Source organism: Pleurodeles waltl, chromosome 10 (genome assembly GCF_031143425.1).
Source record: "Pleurodeles waltl isolate 20211129_DDA chromosome 10, aPleWal1.hap1.20221129, whole genome shotgun sequence".
In the NCBI taxonomy this organism is placed as follows: Eukaryota; Metazoa; Chordata; class Amphibia; order Caudata; family Salamandridae; genus Pleurodeles; species Pleurodeles waltl.
Window position 1 is genome coordinate 2,204,622 of NC_090449.1, and position 22,569 is coordinate 2,227,190.

The 22,569-nt window shown below is 48.1% G+C and overlaps 1 protein-coding gene across 4 annotated transcripts in view; it reads left to right on the top strand.

Moving 5' to 3' along the window:
• Positions 1 to 22,569, top strand: part of KDM5C (lysine demethylase 5C) — a 457,813-nt gene that overhangs the window by 347,884 nt on the left and 87,360 nt on the right. For all 4 annotated transcript variants that reach the window (XM_069209299.1, XM_069209300.1, XM_069209301.1 and 1 more), the window contains one exon: positions 14,495 to 15,031. In XM_069209299.1, the coding sequence (XP_069065400.1) occupies positions 14,495 to 15,031 (537 nt within the window). The remainder of the gene's footprint in view (positions 1 to 14,494; positions 15,032 to 22,569) is intronic.

A 22,569-nucleotide genomic window follows, 5' to 3' on the forward strand; every position in this document is an offset into this window, starting at 1 on the left:
CACTTGGGTTCTAGCAATTATCCAACATGGTTACTGCATAGAATTTCTACAGTTCCCTCCAAACATACCACCAAAAGCACAAAATTTAACAACACACCATTCCAATCTCCTAGAGATAGAAGTGCAGGCACTATTGCAAAAGAATGCAATCGAATTAGTGCCAAACACACAAATAAACACAGGAGTTTACTCACTGTACTTTCTGATACCAAAGAAGGACAAAACACTGAGACCAATCCTAGACCTCAGAGTAGTGAACACTTTCATCAAATCAGACCACTTCCACATGGTCACACTACAAGAAGTATTGCCATTGCTAAAACTACACGACTACATGGCAACTTTAGACCTCAAGGATGCTTATTTCCATATACCAATTCACCCATCGCACAGGAAATACCTAAGGTTTGTATTCAAAGGAATACATTACCAATTCAAGGTACTGCCTTTCGGATTAACAACCGCACCAAGAGTCTTTACCAAATGTCTAGCGGTAGTCGCTGCACACATCAGAAGGCAGCAAATACATGTGTTCCCATATCTAGACGACTGGCTAATCAAGGCCCATTCGTTAATAGAGTGCTCAAATCACACAAATCATATCATACAAACCCTCTTCAAACTAGGGTTCACCGTCAATTTCACAAAATCCAAAATTCTGCCACGCAAGGTACAACAATACCTGGGAGCCATAATAGACACATCAAAAAAAGTAGCCACTCCAAGTCCACAAAGAATTCTACATTTCAACACCATCATACAACGCATGTATCCAACACAAAAGATACAGGCAAAGATGGTATTACAACTCCTAGGCATGATGTCATCATGCATAGCCATTGTCCCAAACGCAAGACTGCACATGAGGCCCTTACAACAATGCCTAGCATCACAGTGGTCTCAAGCACAGGGTCACCTTCTAGATCTGGTGTTAATAGACCGCCAAACTTACCTCTCGCTTCTGTGGTGGAACAACATAAATTTAAACAAGGGGCGGCCTTTCCAAGACCCAGTGCCACAATACGTAATAACAACAGATGCTTCCATGACAGGGTGGGGAGCACACCTCGATCAACACAGCATACAAGGACAATGGAACGTACATCAAACAAAACTGCATATCAATCACCTAGAACTTCTTGCAGTTTTTCAAGCACTAAAAGCTTTCCAACCAATAATAGTTCACAAATACATTCTCGTCAAAACAGACAACATGACAACAATGTATTATCTAAACAAGCAGGGAGGGACGCACTCCACGCAGTTAAGCCTGCTAGCACAAAAAATTTGGCATTGGGCAATTCACAACCAAATTCGCCTAATTGCACAGTTTATACCAGGGATACAAAATCAACTCGCAGACAATCTCTCTCGAGATCACCAACAGGTCCACGAATGGGAAATTCACCCCCAAATACTGAACACTTATTTCAAACTCTGGGGAACACCTCAGATAGACTTGTTTGCGACAAGGGAGAACGCAAAATGCCAAAACTTCGCATCCAGATACCCACACAAACAATCCCAAGGCAATGCCCTATGGATGAACTGGTCAGGGATATTTGCTTACGCTTTTCCTCCTCTCCCTCTCCTTCCTTACCTGGTAAACAAACTCAGTCAAAGCAAACTCAAACTCATATTGATAGCACCAACTTGGGCAAGGCAACCCTGGTACACAACGCTGCTAGACCTATCAGTGGTACCCTGCATCAAATTGCCCAACAGGCCAGATCTGTTGACACAGCACAACCAAAAGATCAGACACCCAGATCCAGCATCGCTGAATCTAGCAATCTGGCTCCTGAAATCCTAGAATTCGGGCACTTACAACTTACCCAAGAATGTATGGAAGTCATAAAACAAGCAAGAAGGCCATCCACCAGGCACTGCTATGCAAGTAAATGGAAGAGGTTTGTTTGCTACTGCCATATTAATCAAATACAACCATTACACACAACTCCAGAACATGTAGTGGGTTACTTGCTTCACTTACAAAAATCTAACCTAGCTTTCTCTTCCATTAAGATTCACCTTGCAGCAATATCTGCATACCTGCAGACTACCTATTCAACTTCCCTATATAAAATACCAGTCATTAAAGCATTCATGGAGGGCCTTAGGAGAATTATACCACCAAGAACACTACCTGTTCCTTCATGGAACCTAAATGTTGTCCTAACTAGACTTATGGGTCCACCTTTTGAACCCATGCACTACTGCGACATACAGTTCCTAACCTGGAAGGTGGCATTTCTCATCGCCATTACTTCCCTGAGAAGAGTAAGCGAGATTCAGGCGTTTACTATACAGGAACCTTTTATACAACTACACAAAAATAAAGTCGTCCTAAGGACCAATCCTAAATTTTTGCCAAAGGTTATTTCACCGTTCCATCTAAATCAAACAGTGGAACTTCCGGTGTTCTTTCCACAGCCAGATACCGTAGCTGAAAGGGCACTACATACATTAGATGTCAAAAGAGCATTAATGTATTACATTGACAGAACAAAGAACATCAGAAAGACTAAACAACTCTTTATTGCATTTCAAAAACCTCATGCAGGAAACCCAATTTCAAAACAAGGTATAGCCAGATGGATAGTTAAATGCATCCAAATCTGCTACCTTAAAGCTAAACGACAGCTTCCCATTACACCAAGGGCACACTCAACCAGAAAGAAAGGTGCTACCATGGCCTTTCTAGGAAACATCCCAATGCAAGAAATATGTAAGGCAGCCACATGGTCTACGCCTCACACATTCACCAAGCACTACTGTGTAGACGTGTTATCCGCACAACAAGCCACAGTAGGTCAAGCTGTATTAAGGACATTATTTCAGACTACTTCCACTCCTACAGGCTGATCCACCGCTTTTGGGGAAATAACTGCTTACTAGTCTATTGCAGAACATGCGTATCTACAGCGACAGATGCCATCGAACTGAAAATGTCACTTACCCAGTGTACATCTGTTCGTGGCATCAGTCGCAGTAGATTCGCATGTGCCCACCCGCCTCCCCGGGAGCCTGTAGCAGTTTGGAAGTTACCTTCAATTATTTATATATGTATCATCTCAACCTTAAATAAGTGCATACTTAGTCACTCCATTGCATGGGCACTATTACTACAATTCAACTCCTACCTCACCCTCTGCGGGGAAAAACAATCGAGGATGGAGTCGACGCCCATGCGCAATGGAGACAAAAGGAGGAGTCACTCGGTCCCGTGACTCGAAAGACTTCTTCGAAGAAAAACAACTTGTAACACTCCGGCCCAACACCAGATGGCGAGCTATTGCAGAACATGCGAATCTACTGCGACTGATGCCACGAACAGATGTACACTGGGTAAGTGACATTTTCATTTTCTATATAAAAACCTATTGGCTGGATTTGTCTCTGAGTGTGTGTACCTCATTTATTGTCTGTGTATGTACAACAAATGCTTAACACTACTCCTTGGATAAGCCTACTGCTCGACCACACTACCACAAAATAGAGCATTAGTATTATCTATTTTTACCACTATTTTACCTCTAAGGGGAACCCTTGGACTCTGTGCATGCTATTCCTTACTTTGAAATAGCACATACAGAGCCAACTTCCTACATTGGTGGATCAGCGGTGGGGTACAAGACTTTGCATTTGCTGGACTACTCAGCCAATACCTGATCACACGACAAATTCCAAAATTGTCATTAGAAATTGATTTTTGCAATTTGAAAAGTTTTCTAAATTCTTAAAAGACCTGCTAGGGCCTTGTGTTAGATCCTGTTTAGCATTTCTTTTAGAGTTTAAAAGTTTGTAAAAGTTTGAATTAGATTCTAGAACCAGTTTTAGATTCTTAAAAAGTATTCCAACTTTTAGAAGCATAATGTCTAGCACAGATGTGAATGTGGTGGAACTCGACACCACACCTTACCTCCATCTACAGATGAGAGAGCTAAGGTCACTCTGTAAACTAAAGAAAATAGCAATGGGCCCCAAACCTACCAAAGTACAGCTCCAGGAGCTTTTGGCAGAGTTTGAAAAGGCCAACCCCTCTGAGGATGGCAACTCAGAGGATGAAGATAGTGACTTGGAGGGAAATTCCCCCCCTCCAGTCCTACTTAGGGAGAGCAGGGCTTCTCAAGCCCTGACTCCACAAATAATAGTCAGAGATGCTGGTTCCCTCACAGGAGGGACCAACAACTCTGAAATCACTGAGGATAACTCCAGTGAAGAGGACATCCAGTTAGCCAGGATGGCCAAAAGATTGGCTTTGGAAAGACAGATCCTAGCCATAGAGAGGGAAAGACAAGAGATGGGCCTAGGACCCATCAATGGTGGCAGCAACATAAATAGGGTCAGAGATTCTCCTGACATGTTGAAAATCCCCAAAGGGATTGTAACTAAATATGAAGATGGTGATGACATCACCAAATGGTTCACAGCTTTTGAGAGGGCTTGTGTAACCAGAAAAGTGAACAGATCTCACTGGGGTGCTCTCCTTTGGGAAATGTTCACAGGAAAGTGTAGGGATAGACTCCTCACACTCTCTGGACAAGATGCAGAATCTTATGACCTCATGAAGGGTACCCTGATTGAGGGCTTTGGATTCTCCACTGAGGAGTATAGGATTAGATTCAGGGGGGCTCAAAAATCCTCGAGCCAGACCTGGGTTGACTTTGTAGACTACTCAGTGAAAACACTAGATGGTTGGATTCAAGGCAGTGGTGTAAGTAATTATGATGGGCTGTACAATTTATTTGTGAAAGAACACCTGTTAAGTAATTGTTTCAATGATAAACTGCATCAGCATCTGGTAGACCTAGGACCAATTTCTCCCCAAGAATTGGGAAAGAAGGCGGACCATTGGGTCAAGACAAGGGTGTCCAAGACTTCAACAGGGGGTGACCAAAAGAAAGGGGTCACAAAGACTCCCCAGCAGAAGGGTGATGAGACAACCAAAACTAAAAATAGTAAAGAGTCTTCTACAGGCCCCCAAAAACCTGCACAGGAGGGTGGGCCCAGAGCCTCTTCACAAAACAATGGGTACAAGGGTAAAAACTTTGATCCCAAAAAGGCCTGGTGTCATAGCTGTAAACAGCATGGACACCAAACTGGAGACAAGGCCTGTCCCAAGAAAGGTTCCACTCCAAACTCCCATCCAGGTAACACTGGTATGGCTAGTCTCCAAGTGGGATCAACAGTGTGCCCAGAGCAAATCAGGGTCCACACTGAAGCTACTCTAGTTTCTGAGGGTGGGGTGGATTTAGCCACACTAGCTGTCTGGCCGCCTAACATGCAAAAATACAGACAGCAACTCTTAATTAATGGGACTAGAATAGAGGGCCTGAGGGATACAGGTGCCAGTGTCACCATGGTGACAGAGAAACTGGTTTCCCCTGGCCAATACCTGACTGGAAAAACCTACACAGTCACCAACGCTGACAATCAGAAAAAAGTACATCCCATGGCAATGGTTACTTTAGAATGGGGAGGGGTCAATGGCCTGAAACAGGTGGTGGTCTCCTCAAATATCCCAGTGGACTGTCTGCTTGGAAATGACCTGGAGTCCTCAGCATGGGCTGAGGTAGAACTAAAAACCCATGCAGCAATGCTGGGTATCCCTGAACTGGTGTGTGTGAAAACAAGAGCACAGTGCAAGGCACAGGGTGAACAAGTAGAGCTGGAGTCTGGAAGAATGGCCCAGCCTACCAAGAGAACAGGAAAGTCAGTTGGGAAACCAACTGCAACACAGCAAAAGAAAGGGAACCTCTCTTCTCAGGAAGAAGTTCTGCCCTCTGAGGGAACTGAGCCTTTGGAGCTTGAACCTTATCAGGTTGAGCTCTTAGGCCCAGGGGGACCCTCAAGGGAGGAGCTGTGTAAGGGACAAGAAACCTGTCCCTCTCTTGAAGGCCTTAGGCAGCAAGCTGCTGAAGAGTCCAAAGGCAAGAAAAATGGAACGCATAGGGTCTATTGGGAAGATGGACTCCTGTACACTGAGGCCAGAGACCCCAAACCTGGTGCCACTAGGAGAGTGGTAGTGCCTCAGCTGTTCAGAGAGTTCATCCTAACATTGGCCCATGACATTCCCCTTGCTGGACATTTGGGACAAACCAAGACGTGGGAGAGGTTAGTCAACCACTTCTACTGGCCCAATATGTCCAACATGGTTAAGGAGTTTTGCCTCTCCTGCCCCACCTGTCAAGCCAGTGGTAAGACAGGTGGGCATCCAAAGGCCCCCCTCATTCCACTTCCAGTGGTGGGGGTTCCCTTTGAAAGAGTGGGTGTGGACATAGTTGGTCCACTGGAACCTCCCACAGCCTCAGGAAATATGTATATCCTGGTAGTAGTGGATCATGCTACCAGGTATCCTGAAGCTATTCCCCTTAGGTCGACTACTGCCCCTGCAGTAGCCAAGGCCCTCATTGGTATCTTTACCAGAGTGGGTTTCCCTAAGGAGGTGGTGTCTGACAGAGGTACCAACTTCATGTCAGCATACCTAAAGCACATGTGGAATGAGTGTGGAGTGACTTATAAATTCACTACACCATACCACCCACAAACTAATGGCTTGGTTGAGAGATTCAACAAGACATTAAAAGGCATGATCATGGGGCTCCCAGAAAAGCTCAAAAGGAGATGGGATGTCCTCTTGCCATGTCTGCTTTTCGCTTACAGAGAGGTGCCACAGAAGGGAGTAGGATTCTCACCCTTTGAACTTCTGTTTGGTCATCCTGTAAGGGGACCACTTGCCCTTGTTAAAGAAGGCTGGGAGAGACCTCTGCATGAGCCTAAACAGGACATAGTAGACTATGTACTTGGCCTTCGCTCTAGAATGGCAGAGTACATGGAAAAGGCAACCAAAAACCTTGAGGCCAGCCAACAGCTCCAGAAGTTTTGGTATGACCAAAAGGCTGCACTGGTTGAGTTCCAACCAGGGCAGAAAGTCTGGGTTCTGGAGCCTGTGGCTCCCAGGGCACTCAAGGACAAATGGAGTGGCCCTTACCCAGTACTAGAGAGGAAGAGTCAGGTCACCTACTTGGTGGACCTGGGCACAAGCAGGAGCCCCAAGAGGGTGATCCATGTAAACCGCCTTAAGCTCTTCCACGACAGGGCTGATGTCAATCTGTTGATGGTAACAGATGAGGATCAGGAGGCAGAGAGTGAACCTCTCCCTGATCTTCTGTCATCAGACCCAAAAGATGGTACAGTAGATGGAGTGATCTACTCAGACACCCTCTCTGGCCAACAGCAAGCTGATTGTAGGAGAGTCCTACAACAGTTTCCTGAACTCTTCTCCTTAACCCCTGGTCAGACACACCTGTGTACCCATGATGTGGACACAGGAGACAGCATGCCTGTCAAGAACAAAATCTTTAGACAGTCTGACCATGTTAAGGAAAGCATCAAGGTGGAAGTCCACAAGATGCTGGAATTGGGAGTAATTGAGCGCTCTGACAGCCCCTGGGCTAGCCCAGTGGTCTTAGTCCCCAAACCTCACACCAAAGATGGAAAGAAAGAGATGAGGTTTTGTGTGGACTACAGAGGGCTCAATTCTGTCACCAAGACAGATGCCCATCCAATTCCAAGAGCTGATGAGCTCATTGATAAATTAGGTGCTGCCAACTTTCTAAGTACCTTTGACTTGACAGCAGGGTACTGGCAAATAAAAATGGCACCTGGAGCAAAAGAAAAGACAGCATTCTCCACACCTGATGGGCATTATCAGTTTACTGTTATGCCCTTTGGTTTAAAGAATGCCCCTGCCACCTTCCAAAGGTTGGTGAATCAAGTCCTTGCTGGCTTGGAGTCCTTTAGCACAGCTTATCTTGATGATATTGCTGTCTTTAGCTCCACCTGGCAGGATCACCTGGTCCACCTGAGGAAGGTTTTGAAGGCTCTGCAATCTGCAGGCCTCTCTATCAAGGCATCCAAATGCCAGATAGGGCAGGGAACTGTGGTTTACTTGGGACACCTTGTAGGTGGAGGCCAAGTTCAGCCACTCCAACCCAAGATCCAGACTATTCTGGACTGGGTAGCTCCAAAAACCCAGACTCAAGTCAGGGCATTCCTTGGCTTGACTGGGTATTACAGGAGGTTTGTGAAGGGATATGGATCCATTGTGACAGCCCTCACTGAACTCACCTCCAAGAAAATGCCCAAGAAAGTGAACTGGACTGTGGAATGCCAACAGGCCTTTGACACCCTGAAACAGGCAATGTGCTCAGCACCAGTTCTCAAAGCTCCAGATTATTCTAAGCAGTTCATTGTGCAGACTGATGCCTCTGAACATGGGATAGGGGCAGTTTTGTCCCAAACAAATGATGATGGCCTTGACCAGCCTGTTGCTTTCATTAGCAGGAGGTTACTCCCCAGGGAGCAGCGTTGGAGTGCCATTGAGAGGGAGGCCTTTGCTGTGGTTTGGTCCCTGAAGAAGCTGAGACCATACCTCTTTGGGACTCACTTCCTAGTTCAAACTGACCACAGACCTCTCAAATGGCTGATGCAAATGAAAGGTGAAAATCCTAAACTGTTGAGGTGGTCCATCTCCCTACAGGGAATGGACTTTATAGTGGAACACAGACCTGGGACTGCCCATGCCAATGCAGATGGCCTTTCCAGGTTCTTCCACTTAGAAAATGAAGACTCTCTTGGGAAAGGTTAGTCTCATCCTCTTTCGTTTGGGGGGGGGTTGTGTAAGGAAATGCCTCCTTGGCATGGTTGCCCCCTGACTTTTTGCCTTTGCTGATGCTATGTTTACAATTGAAAGTGTGCTGAGGCCTGCTAACCAGGCCCCAGCACCAGTGTTCTTTCCCTAACCTGTACTTTTGTATCCACAATTGGCAGACCCTGGCATCCAGATAAGTCCCTTGTAACTGGTACTTCTAGTACCAAGGGCCCTGATGCCAAGGAAGGTCTCTAAGGGCTGCAGCATGTCTTATGCCACCCTGGAGACCTCTCACTCAGCACAGACACACTGCTTGCCAGCTTGTGTGTGCTAGTGAGGACAAAACGAGTAAGTCGACATGGCACTCCCCTCAGGGTGCCATGCCAGCCTCTCACTGCCTATGCAGTATAGGTAAGACACCCCTCTAGCAGGCCTTACAGCCCTAAGGCAGGATGCACTATACCATAGGTGAGGGTACCAGTGCATGAGCATGGTACCCCTACAGTGTCTAAATAAAACCTTAGACATTGTAAGTGCAGGGTAGCCATAAGAGTATATGGTCTGGGAGTCTGTCAAACACGAACTCCACAGCACCATAATGGCTACACTGAAAACTGGGAAGTTTGGTATCAAACTTCTCAGCACAGGAAATGCACACTGATGCCAGTGTACATTTTATTGTAAAATACACCACAGAGGGCACCTTAGAGGTGCCCCCTGAAACTTAACCGACTATCTGTGTAGGCTGACTAGTTTTAGCAGCCTGCCACAAACCGAGACATGTTGCTGGCCCCATGGGGAGAGTGCCTTTGTCACTCTGAGGCCAGTAACAAAGCCTGCACTGGGTGGAGATGCTAACACCTCCCCCAGGCAGGAGCTGTAACACCTGGCGGTGAGCCTCAAAGGCTCACCCCTTTGTCACAGCCCAGCAGGGCACTCCAGCTTAGTGGAGTTGCCCGCCCCCTCCGGCCACGGCCCCCACTTTTGGCGGCAAGGCTGGAGGGAACAAAGAAAGCAACAAGGAGGAGTCACTGGCCAGTCAGGACAGCCCCTAAGGTGTCCTGAGCTGAAGTGACTCTAACTTTTAGAAATCCTCCATCTTGCAGATGGAGGATTCCCCCAATAGGGTTAGGATTGTGACCCCCTCCCCTTGGGAGGAGGCACAAAGAGGGTGTACCCACCCTCAGGGCTAGTAGCCATTGGCTACTAACCCCCCAGACCTAAACACGCCCTTAAATTTAGTATTTAAGGGCTCCCCTGAACCCTAGAAAATTAGATTCCTGCAACTACAAGAAGAAGGACTGCCCAGCTGAAAACCCCTGCAGCGGAAGACCAGAAGACGACAACTGCCTTGGCTCCAGAAACTCACCGGCCTGTCTCCTGCCTTCCAAAGATCCTGCTCCAGCGACGCCTTCCAAAGGGACCAGCGACCTCGACATCCTCTGAGGACTGCCCCTGCTTCGAAAAGACAAGAAACTCCCGAGGACAGCGGACCTGCTCCAAGAAAAGCTACAACTTTGTTTCCAGCAGCTTTAAAGAACCCTGCAAGCTCCCCGCAAGAAGCGTGAGACTTGCAACACTGCACCCGGCGACCCCGACTCGGCTGGTGGCGATCCAACACCTCAGGAGGGACCCCAGGACTACTCTGATACTGTGAGTACCAAAACCTGTCCCCCCTGAGCCCCCACAGCGCCGCCTGCAGAGGGAATCCCGAGGCTTCCCCTGACCGCGACTCTTTGAACCTAAAGTCCCGACGCCTGGGAGAGACCCTGCACCCGCAGCCCCCAGGACCTGAAGGACCGGACTTTCACTGGAGAAGTGACCCCCAGGAGTCCCTCTCCCTTGCCCAAGTGGAGGTTTCCCCGAGGAATCCCCCCCTTGCCTGCCTGCAGCGCTGAAGAGATCCCGAGATCTCTCATAGACTAACATTGCGAACCCGACGCTTGTTTCTACACTGCACCCGGCCGCCCCCGCGCCGCTGAGGGTGAAATTTCTGTGTGGACCTGTGTCCCCCCCGGTGCCCTACAAACCCCCCTGGTCTGCCCTCCGAAGACGCGGGTACTTACCTGCAAGCAGACCGGAACCGGGGCACCCCCTTCTCTCCATTCTAGCCTATGTGTTTTGGGCACCACTTTGAACTCTGCACCTGACCGGCCCTGAGCTGCTGGTGTGGTGACTTTGGGGTTGCTCTGAACCCCCAACGGTGGGCTACCTTGGACCAAGAACTGAACCCTGTAAGTGTCTTACTTACCTGGTAAAACTAACAAAAACTTACCTCCCCTAGGAACTGTGAAAATTGCACTAAGTGTCCACTTTTAAAACCGCTATTTGTGAATAACTTGAAAAGTATACATGCAATTTTGATGATTTGAAGTTCCTAAAGTACTTACCTGCAATACCTTTCGAATGAGATATTACATGTAGAATTTGAACCTGTGGTTCTTAAAATAAACTAAGAAAAGATATTTTTCTATATAAAAACCTATTGGCTGGATTTGTCTCTGAGTGTGTGTACCTCATTTATTGTCTGTGTATGTACAACAAATGCTTAACACTACTCCTTGGATAAGCCTACTGCTCGACCACACTACCACAAAATAGAGCATTAGTATTATCTATTTTTACCACTATTTTACCTCTAAGGGGAACCCTTGGACTCTGTGCATGCTATTCCTTACTTTGAAATAGCACATACAGAGCCAACTTCCTACATGCTTCGACAATAGATGGACCAACTTCACAAAGAGCTGGACACCCCTTCCAAACCTGTGGAAGAATGCCCAGCACCACAACATATGTCCCTGTTTTGGCTTGATTTTATCCCCCCCCCCCCCCCCCCCCCCCTCCTCCCCCCACCCCCTAACAACACACACATACACTTTTTGCATGATATTGATGCTGACTTGACTGAGAAGTGTGCTGGGACCCTGCTAACCAGGCCCCAGCACCAGTGTTCTTTCCGTAAAAATATACCATTGTTTCAACAGTTGGCACACCCCTGGCACACAGATAAGTCCCTTGTAAAAGGTACCAGTGGTACCAAGGGTCCTGTGACCAGGGAAGGTCCCGAAGGGCTGCAGCATGTGTTCTGCCACCCTAAGCGACCCCTCACCTAACACATGCACACTGCCATTGCAGCTGGTGTGTACTGGTGGGGAGAAAAAGGTACCCGACATGGCATACCTCTCCGGGTGACATGCCCACCAACTACTGCCTGTGGCATAGGTAAGTCACCCCTCTAGCAGACCTTACAGCCCTCTAGGCAGGGTGCACTATACCACAGGTGAGGGCACAGCTGCATGAGCAATAAACCCCAACAGTGTCTTAAGTCCCTTCTTAGACATTGTAAGGGCAGGGTAGCCATATTAAGTATATGGGCTGGGAGTTTGTCAAAACGAACTCCACAGTTCCATGATGGCTACACTGAATACTGGGAAGTTTGATATCGAAGACGTTTGGTGTCAAAACGTCTCAGCACAATAAACCCACACTGATGCCAGTGTTGAATTTATTGTACAATGCACCCAGAGGGCATCTTAGAGATGCTCCCTGTATTTTAACCAACCCTTTAGTGTAAGGTTGACCAGTATTTTCCAGCCTGCCACTAACAGATATGTTTCTGACCCCATGGGGTGAGAGTCGTGGTGCTGAGTCCTAAAAGCCTGCTCTGCACACCTTTCCCCTGCATGGACTGTAACACCTGGTGGTGAACCTCAAAGGCTCAGGCCTCCTGTTACAGTGCCCCAGGGCACTCCAGCTAGTGGAGATCCCTGCCCCCCCTGACAAAGCCCCAATTTTGGCAGCAAGTCCGTGGGAAAATTTGGTAAAAGGAGGGGGGTGGGGGTGGCCGGAGGTTTTGATCACTTCAGCTGGGACTACCCCCAAAGTGTCCAGAGCTGAAGTGACTCCCTCCTTGCAAAATCCTCCATCTTGGTTTGGAGGACAAGGATCAATAGGGATAGGAGTTTGTGTAGCCCCCCCCCCCCCCCCCCCAAAAGAAAAGGAGTGGACACAGGAGGGGTTTAGCCACTCTCAGGGACCGCATTTATTGGCTACTGCCCTCTGACTCCTGTAACGTTCCTAAATCTAAGATTTAAGGGTTCTACATGAAGAAAGGACTGCTAAGCTGAACTCCCAGCAGTGAAGACTCCAGATGACAACTGACTTGGCCCCGGCCCTAGCTGCCTGTCCGTAGCTTCAAGGAATCTGCTACCAAAAGGCGACAAATCCTACAGGACCAGCGACCTCTCCAAACTACTAGAGGACTGCCTTCCCACCAGAGGACCAAGAACTCCAGAGGACGACGTCTCTGTCCAGAAGACACCCTTCAAAAGGACTCCAGAACTGCCGCGGCTGCACGAGTCCTGACCCCTCTGTACCCAACGCCCTTGGCCCAAGTCGAGGTGGCCCACCGGTCCACAGCAGTTCTCCAGGTGATTCCAACCTTGTGTCCTCCCTGGGTTGACCCCTCCTGACCAACCAGACAATGCTTGAAGCCTAAATCCAGAGAACCCCCCTGACCGCGAGAGAACCGGACTAAGATTCCTGACATCTAAAGGTACTCCTGCACCTGCAGCCTCCTGGCCTTGGGGAATCCCACCACTAGTCCAGCAATGTTCAGCAGACAGCCATCCTCCTTGTCAAGCCCCTGGACTCAGCCTGCTGCATCTTTGTGACCCCTGGGGTCCCCCTACTGGAAAGCATTGGGAGCCCAATGCTGTTTGCACCCTGCACCCGGCCGCCCCGGTGCTGCTGAGGGTGCGCTGACCTAGTCTTAAGTCGAGGAGAAGAGACCTGTGAGTTGCTGTGAAGTATCTGAATGCAGTACATGTTTTTCATAAATAGATAACATTAGCGCACCAGAAATTGCACCTAGTAGGAACTTTTAGAACCCATGAAAATTGATAAAGTATTTACAGGATTCAGATAATCTAAATCTGTAGTTTTTCTTCTCTACTGATGAAGGGCTAAACCCAGAAACCCGTGTCTAGAGAGATACAGCAATGTCTGCACCAACTTTGGTGAAAAACTACAGATAATTTTCAAGTAAGCGCGAACTATGAACTGCATTTACCAGGATGCAAAGGGGCGAACTGTGCTGGGAAGTGAGGCAGTGTGCTCCCAACCCCCCTTCATAGTCTACCCTTACGTTGGTACACTACACAGACAGCCAGTTACCTACACAATGTGCGCCTTTGTGTGCAGATTTACAGCAACTTGGTTTAATCATCAGGTAAATGTCTGTGATTCTCAAAGTGCTTTGTGAGGATTGTGTGATCTGTTTTTAAAGTATTCAATAGAAAATACATGTGGGGTTGATTGTCCCCAATGCAGCTGATGTAGAGCATGGTTGGGGAGGGTGACTTGAGCTGTCTTACGTGGCTGTTACAGCTGCGGTGGTTTGCAGTTGTCATGGCTTTTATTATAAATGACCTGCTTTCCTGAGGGCAAGAGAAGGTGTTTCGAGGCCTAGAAGCAGACCTGTCTGAGTTGGGGCTTGCGGCAGTATAGGTCAAGGCTGTGCTCTTCTACTGACAAGCTTCTGCAAGCTGGTGTTCCGTGTGTTTTCAAGTTGGTTTGAGTAGATATTGGTATGGAGAATTCTTACACAATTGCAAGTTTAGCTAGTTTAAGCTTGTTGGGAAGTTTTTATCAAATGTGCCCACTGGTCCCTTCAGTCTTCTTGGTTACACGCCACTAAGTCAGTTATTTTGAGCTTTTAAAGTTATATGTTGCCTGTTCTTCATGTAAGACGCATGGAATGTTCTTATCCTTTGTGTTTGCTTCCTTCCCAACGGTGTCCTGCTGCTGGTCTAATTTTGTTTTTTCTCTTGTCAGGTTGTGGCGTTCAGAGAAGGGGAGCAGAAGGAGAAAGAGGGCATCCTGCAGCTGCAGAAGAGGAACTTGTGTAAGGCTGGCACTGCCCAGGGGTCCACGGAGCAGGTGGATTACTGCGTGTGTGGGCTGCCGCCAACGGACCTCATGCTGCAGTGTGATCTCTGCAAGGACTGGTTCCATGGCAGCTGTGTTTTGTGTCCAAAGCTGACTAGCCAGAAGCACTCCCTCGCCTGGTGGGAGTGGGACTCCAAGTTCTTATGTCCGCTGTGTATGCGTTCACGCCGGCCACGCCTTGAGACGATCTTGTCGCTCCTTGTAGCATTGCAGAAGCTGCCAGTGAGGCTTCCTGAAGGAGAAGCCCTGCAGTGCCTGACTGAGAGGGCCATCACATGGCAGGACCGGGCGAGGCAGGCACTGGCGTCAAAGGAGGTATCCAACCTTCTGGAGAAGCTAACTGAGCTCCGGCAGCGACTTCAGAGTAAAATGACCAAGGAGTTGGTAGCCCTGAAGGAGAACAGCAGGAACCAGCCGCAGAAGGTAGGACTTTGTCCATACTAGCTCGATGCTGTGAAGGAGCTGGTGCTAGGACTCCCCTCCCTGGGCCCTCACTCACTTCTTCTGTTGGCTCGGACTGTATTGTGTCCCTTCTGAAACGGGGGATGGCAGAGAACACTAGCTGAAAGGAACATCTCTCTTCCTGATTACTGCCTCGTCTGTACCGCTAATGAGTTGTGTACTTCCTCTGTAAGCTGTACTGTCCTTGTATTCTCCTGGACATCTACTCTTCTTCCTTTTAACTCTTCACCTCATCTGCTCCCCTCGCCTCCTGTCCTGCAGGTTTTGCATTTGAAGACTTGTTTTGAATGTATTAACTTTATACATTATCAAGTCATTTAGCAGTTGGATGCATAATTGTCCTGTGCTTTTTCTAACCTTGGAAAGGCTAGTCTAATGGGCTCAGGTTCACCACCGGTGGAGGCCTGAAGTGTGTGCCACGAGCCAGACGTTTCTCTTTGATCAGACCCATTGTATACGCTGTGAGAAGCAGCCTTGCCCCTTTGTCCTGAATTTGTGCTAGGTCAGTGCGACTGTCCGCAGAGCTGATCTGACGCGCTATGTCATATCTACTGCGTGTGGTGGGGGTGGCGGCAGGTGAAATAATCTTTTCATTAACTCTCTGGGCCTTCTACAGAATGTCAGTGTATTTTTTTCTGCCTTTACCTGCTTCGGTGTTTGCTGCAAGTGTGTTTCAAATTCACATGCAGTACATGTTTGTCATGTGGGGGTTGGATAGTAAAAATTCGCTTATTTTTCACAACGTTTTTCCTTGTATCCATCAACAATGAAGCTCTGTGCAATACTAGGACTTGGCCTTCTTCCAGCCTCCTTGTCCCATATCTTTATTGTAACGCACCCTTCATACTTGATGTGTCTATAAAACCTTTCTTTAGTAAAGAAGTGTTGCTCTGACAGGCGATGGCCATCTCAAGCATTGGTGGTTCTCCTGTCCCTTCTGTACTGGTTGGAATATCTTGTGTTCTAGTGCTGGATCCTTCATAGATTCACATGGTTGAATAATTCCAGGTCGTCAGATTTGGCACTCGGCCAGTGTGGACACTGAAAACTGTTCGAAAAGATACATAGACTACGGGAAGCCCATCCACCTAAATTTATGACCAAGTCTATCCAGTCAGTTGGGAGAATGGAGTGGGAAGGCGCTTGGCAGGGGTTCAATTCTCCTCATAGGCTTTTGCTTTCTATTTCTACAATATGGCCCCAGAACTCTAGTCAGTTTTGATTCTAAGAGCCGTGTAGTCTGCCATCAGAAAAGCTGATCCAGTTCATGCTAGATCCATCCTTTCTTTCCAGAAATCAAGGCCCCATACTTCACTGTAAGTCGTCTTCCCTACGCCCAGCTGCCCGGCTGCTGCTGACCTAGACTACGCTTTTCTAAACATTCCACCAAATTGTAAGGAGATTGATCAAATAGCTGGAACAACTTCCACAGTAAAAAAATTCTTTGAAATGGAAAAGATTTGTCATTTAGGCATCAGCTAATATGGAACCCTTTTCATCCCTCCACATGAGGACCTACCTTACGGACATTTGGCAGAGTAGGGCTCGAAATTCTTTGATTAGACTTGCATACAGCAGGCATATCAGAATCTCAGAACTACAGCGCTCTACCCTTACTCTCAGCTACGGTGAATCTGAGATGTGCTTTGCACTCCCCCCTTTAACAAAGAATTCCCCCAGCGTGGAAAGTCAGCGTGGTGGTAGAAGCTCTAGTGAAGAGCCCTGCAAACCTCTTCATGAGATCTTCAAATGCTCTCATGGAAGACTTTCTTCTTTGTAGCAGTAGACGCGCCAGTCAAATACATTCTTAGCTATAAAGCCTGCTTATATTGTTCTATTGGAATGAGAAAGTTCACTTATCAATATTTTTCCCTCACATCTGGCTGCAGAAAGATCACTGTTCTATTGATGTAGACATTTAGACATGGGTCCAAAGACCGCTCATTAAATGGATCAACTGTTTGTTTCATGCAGAAATTCTAACAAAGGATGGCCCCTTTCAAAAGGGCATCTCATTGGATCACGGAGTGCTGCTGCTTCTGCTGTGCCCAAACTAGCTGTCCTCTGAGCCACTTAGTAGCAGTACTTTGAGCAAGAGACATGGCTACCACAACTGCACTCTTGGCTGGTGTTTCCCCTATTAGACATATGCAAGATAGGTATTTCACCCACACTTTAACCAAGCATTGCTGTCTAGATCTCCAGTCACAAGCTGGGACTGCGGTCGGACAGGTGGCACGGTACACCACAGCCTTTTCCCTGAAGGTAAGTCTAGTTTCCTGTAACTTTGTCAGTAAGGTCCTGCATTCTTGCTATCTATTCACACGTGTATTTATGAAAGAGCCAGTGCTGGAAAAGAAAGTTGCGTACATGTAGCTTGTATATACACATGCTCTGCATACTTCTATCATGTAGTGTTGGGCTCAGATGCTTCCAGCTGGTTTTGTTTCAAGAATTGTTTCGAGTCCGGAGGCATGGTGACTCCACCAGTAGTTGTCAATGCGCATGGGCTTTGTCCAATTATTTTTTTTACTGTCATCAGGTTTGGACGTGTTTCGAAGCGGCTCCTGAACTTGGCACCTTCGATTCTCTTGGAACCTGATCTACTCCTGTCCAGCCACCAGGAAAAGCCATTATGTCATTACTCTATCAGCGACTGTCACCAGAGCCCAGCACTCCCCCCCCCCCCCCCCCCCCCACCCTCTGGGTGCCCACAGCCATCAGGGCACCTTCACTTCCATAATGATGCCAGAGGCATAGGGGCTTTTGGAACTGAGACCCATCTGGAAATGTCCTCAATACCTTCCGAAATATCCCTGGACTCACCCTCATGGGGTCTTAAATTTGGGTCTCTCCCTGGAGCATGGACAACTGCTGAGCTGCCTGCCTCATCGTCGGGGGCAAAGTGACCCTTTGAGAGCAGAGGCAGATGCTGGGCTCATGTCTAGAACAAGGTGATGGATGGAAGGCTTGAATTAATCTGTCTCTGGCAGTCGCTATGGGCCTCACTCCAGTCCACCATTTTTTGCCCACCATGTCACCTCAGTTTGGACCCAGCCGAATGCAAACCAGTCTTGACCTTGCTCCAGTAGGTACAGACTAGCCTGGGTGCAATGGTGTGCAAAGTAACAATGGCCTGGGATGTGACCAAGAGTAAGCTCCACCGACCAAGATTAATTTGAGCGTTCCATCACTCTTTGTATTCTTTAGTGTGTTGCTCTAAGTGGGATGGGTATCCCTGGAACCTGGCTATGCCGGGCTGATGAGCCCCAACTAGGGGGAAACCGGTCCCTGGGTTGCTTGTGTTCTGGGTTTGGGGGGGATGTGGCCTGCCAGTTCAGGCTGGGCTGCCCACTGGAGCAGTGTCAACACTGATTTGCTTATAGCTGGGTCCAAACCTGGGTGGCATGGTGTGCAAAATAATGATGGATTGGGATGCGGGCTGCGTAAATACTAGTGGCTGAGATGAATTCAAGCATTCCATCCATCACTTTTTGCTTTAGTGTGCTTCAGTAGGACCACCTCCAGATGCCATCCATCACTTTTTGCTTTAGTGTGCTTCAGTAGGACCACCTCCAGATGCCATCCATCACTTTTTGTTTTAGTGTGCTTCAGTAGGACCACCTCCAGATGCCATCCATCACTTTTTGTTTTAGTGTGCTTCAGTAGGACCACCTCCAGATGCCATCCATCACTTTTTGCTTTAGTCTGCTTCAGTAGGACCACCTCCAGATGCCATCCATCACTTTTTGCTTTAGTCTGCTTCAGTAGGACCACCTCCAGATGCCATCCATCACTTTTTGCTTTAGTGTGCTTCAGTAGGACCACCTCCAGATGCCATCCATCACTTTTTGCTTTAGTGTGCTTCAGTAGGACCACCTCCAGATGCAGCAATCCGTTGAAGTTATTCCACACGTCTTCGGTGAGGCCACTTGGCGCAGGCAACCTCCATTTCCCCATCATGTAATTAAACCAAAGGTCATCAGCTCCGAGCCAGACTCCTTGGAAGCTCGATCACAAGAAGAAAGAAGAGTAAGGCACTCTGTTCACCTCCTTCTGCTCTGGCCTGCACGCTAGGACGGCTTGGAGAATCTGGAGTAATGTTGACACGCAAAATCACAAATGCCACATACAAGCCAGAGCACTGCCCCACGGGTTTGGGTGTACCTAGCCCTGTGCAGAAGCCACCCCCACCAAGGTGTGCCACTGTCCTCTGGCAACATTGAGGCAAGGTGTCTGAGCTTAAAATCTTAAACACGGACTAGTGCCGCCCACACTGCGGGATCCCAGAGAACTTCTTTAGAGTATATGTTAAGTGCAGATATTCGCCATACTTCAGGAAGGCCAGAACTTGGCACAAATCTTTTAAAAACATTTTACAGCCTATAAAGTAGACTATATTGGCCAATTACTTTAACTTTATTCTTTGTTTGCCAAATGTCCTGCCTGTGGCAGAAAAAAGGCAATATCAGATCTCCATGATCTCTGTATACTCTGCTTTCCTGGCAAATGTCACCACAGCAAGACCTTTCCCAGGCGTACCTGAAGGACGTGGAGAAAAAATTGCGAGAATGGCAAAGACAGCAGGAGGTGCTTTCTAAATGTGGGACTTCACGTGAGCAAGGAGAGCGTCCGTCCCCCACCAGGGCTCTATTACCACCCTTTGAGGACTCCAGGAGATCTGAAAAGAGAATCTTTAAAAAAAAAAAAAAACTAAGTTGTTCCCATTCGTCTAAGACGTTGAGGCAAGGGTACAGGGCAACATGCCATTGAGAGCATAGCCGATGTTGAAGAGGAGATGATGGATACCGTGATGTTGAGGCATAGAAGGCACACTGAGCAGCCATTTGACGTCAAGAGATACCACATCTGGTGTGTCAGAAAAATGAGGGCGAGGTCACCATCAACCTCAGTTTCATACTACCCACTAGCATAGTCCTGATCATCGTCAGGAGTCATTCCAGACTCTTTATAGACTTTCCCATCACAGCCACCAGCTCCTTTAGTGGCTACTCAGTGTCCTTCACCTCCGATTCTTCCTCTGAGGCATCTTTGGCATCTTCTTCCCCAGTAAGACCAACAGTCTTACACTCCTCAGCCAAGATCTAGGCCTTGTCCGATCGCGATCAGGGGCAACTTCAAAGTGCCCCTGTTCTAGACATTCTTCATCAAGGCCCTTGTCTAGATGCAGATACCAGCCCAAATCAACATCCAGGTCAAGGTCCAGGACACTTTTATAATATTCAGCAACGTCTTCAGAAATGGGGAGGTTTACACTTCCTTTGACTCTTCTCCGCCACGGGTCTCACCTATTGACAACATTAATACTGTCCAAGAAGTTCTCATATGAGGAGCTGTGAAGTTCAACGTTTCGTTACCAGCTCCCTCAATGATGTCGATTTTTGAGACTCTTCACCAGCATTCCTCCTCAGAACCACTCCTGCTGCTAGTTCCAGCTTTATTAGAGCCAGCGATGAAGCGTTCCCTTACACCAGATTCAGCGAAAGTGTCTCCATCATGGCTCTAGGAAAAATACAGACCTGAGCAGGACCCGTTATTTCTCTGCTCCGATCTCTTGATTCTGTGGTGGTCTTGGTTGCAAAGACAGACAACTTGACTAACCGTTCGTCCACAGTTCCACCAGACAAAGAGTAGGAAACTGGCCTCTGGTGGGCACAAAGTATGAATTACAGCAGCCATGCACATGAAGGCTGGGAGCACAGCTGCCCTGCTGGACAGATATAACTGGCCTTCTTGGGACTCCCCTCAGCAGTTTGTGGGTGATCTTCCCGGAGGTCGCAGGGAGGATTTTATAGAAATGAATTGATGGTGTCTGACCAATTAATCAGCTCTGCTGCGGATTCTTCCTTGTTGGCAGTACATCGTTATTGTTGCAGATGAGCACTTGGGGCTTTCTTGGCTGCTGAACAGCTCTCACACAGGAATCTCAGCAGGCAATTATAAGCCTAGCTTTCTCTGGTACCACTTTAGTTTTGAAGTTACACAGATGAGTGCTCATACGTAGACTAAAATGGAGACCCTGAAAGCAGCTGGTCTGAAGAAAGCAGAATAGGCGTTCTTACAGGACTTACGAACAAAGTTATGTTCGATGGCATATGTTGCTGCAGATACACATGTGTGGCACAGTCCGCTGCCTGGTGTTGGGCTCGGAGTATTACAAGTTGTTTTTCTTCGAAGAAGTCTTTTTGGTCACGGGACCGAAGGACTCCTCCCTCTTTGGCTCCATTGCGCATGGGCGTCGACTCCATCTTAGATTGTTTTTTTCCGCTGTCGGGTTCGGACGTATTCCTTTTCGCTCCGTGTTTCGGTTCGGAAAGTTAGTCAGAATCTCGGAAGAAAGCGTCAGTATTGTTCCGTTCGGTATCGGGATAGTTAGGTACATCGACACCGATCATCGGAAGACTTTGGGGTAGTTTCGATCCCCCATCGGGGCCTGGTCGGCCCGACCGCGTGCGACATCGAAGCCGATGGAACGGACCCCGTTTCGTTTCTGCCCAAAATGTCACAGTAAGTATCCTTATACAGATCAGCACTTGGTCTGTAACTTGTGCTTGTCCCCCGAGCACAAGGAGGATACCTGTGAAGCCTGTCGAGCCTTCCGGTCCAGAAAAACACTCCGGGACCGAAGAGCCAGGCGTCAACAAATGGCGTCCACGTCGACAAAACAACGTTTCGACGAGGAAGAGGAAACATTCTCGGTTCCGGAATCAGAATCCGGAGACTCCGACGTCGAACAACAGCAACAAACCGTGAGTAAGACGTCGAAAAGTAAATCCATCGACAAACCGAAAGCCCAGGGGACGCCACTGCCAACAGGCCATGGCTCTACCCATAAAACAGGCGACCCGTCGAAGGCGCCGAAAAAGGGCACGCCCATAGCGAAGACACCCGACTCCGGTCGAGGGACCGCCATGGAGCAACCTCGGAGCCGAGAAAGCGGCTCCGAGAGACAAAAACAAGATACCGGCACCGAAAAACATCGGCACCGAGAATCCATGCCGAAAGGAACAAAAATTCTGTCGGTGCCGAAACCGAAAAAAGATTCTCTCTCGGCGCCGAAAAATACCACACCTTCATCCTACTCAGAGGAACAAGGAATGAGTGGCCAAATGCACAGATTTGGACAAGAGCTCCAAAGTGTAGAATCGGACTACACACAAAAGAGTCTGTACATCCAGCACGACACAGGGAAAATATCAACCCTTCCCCCAATCATGAGGAAAAGAAGGATCGGACTTCCAAAGGATGACGCACAACCACAAGCCAAAGTGGTTAAAAAAGTCACGCCTCCGCCCTCTCCACCACAGGCATCGCCGGCACAAACACCGCCACAAATGCACTCACCAGCGCAAACTACCATAAGTCATGACGATCAGGATCAAGACGCTTGGGACCTGTATGACACCCCAGTGCCGGACAATGATCCCGAGTCATACCCCACAAAGCCGTCACCGCCAGAGGACAGTACCTCATACTCG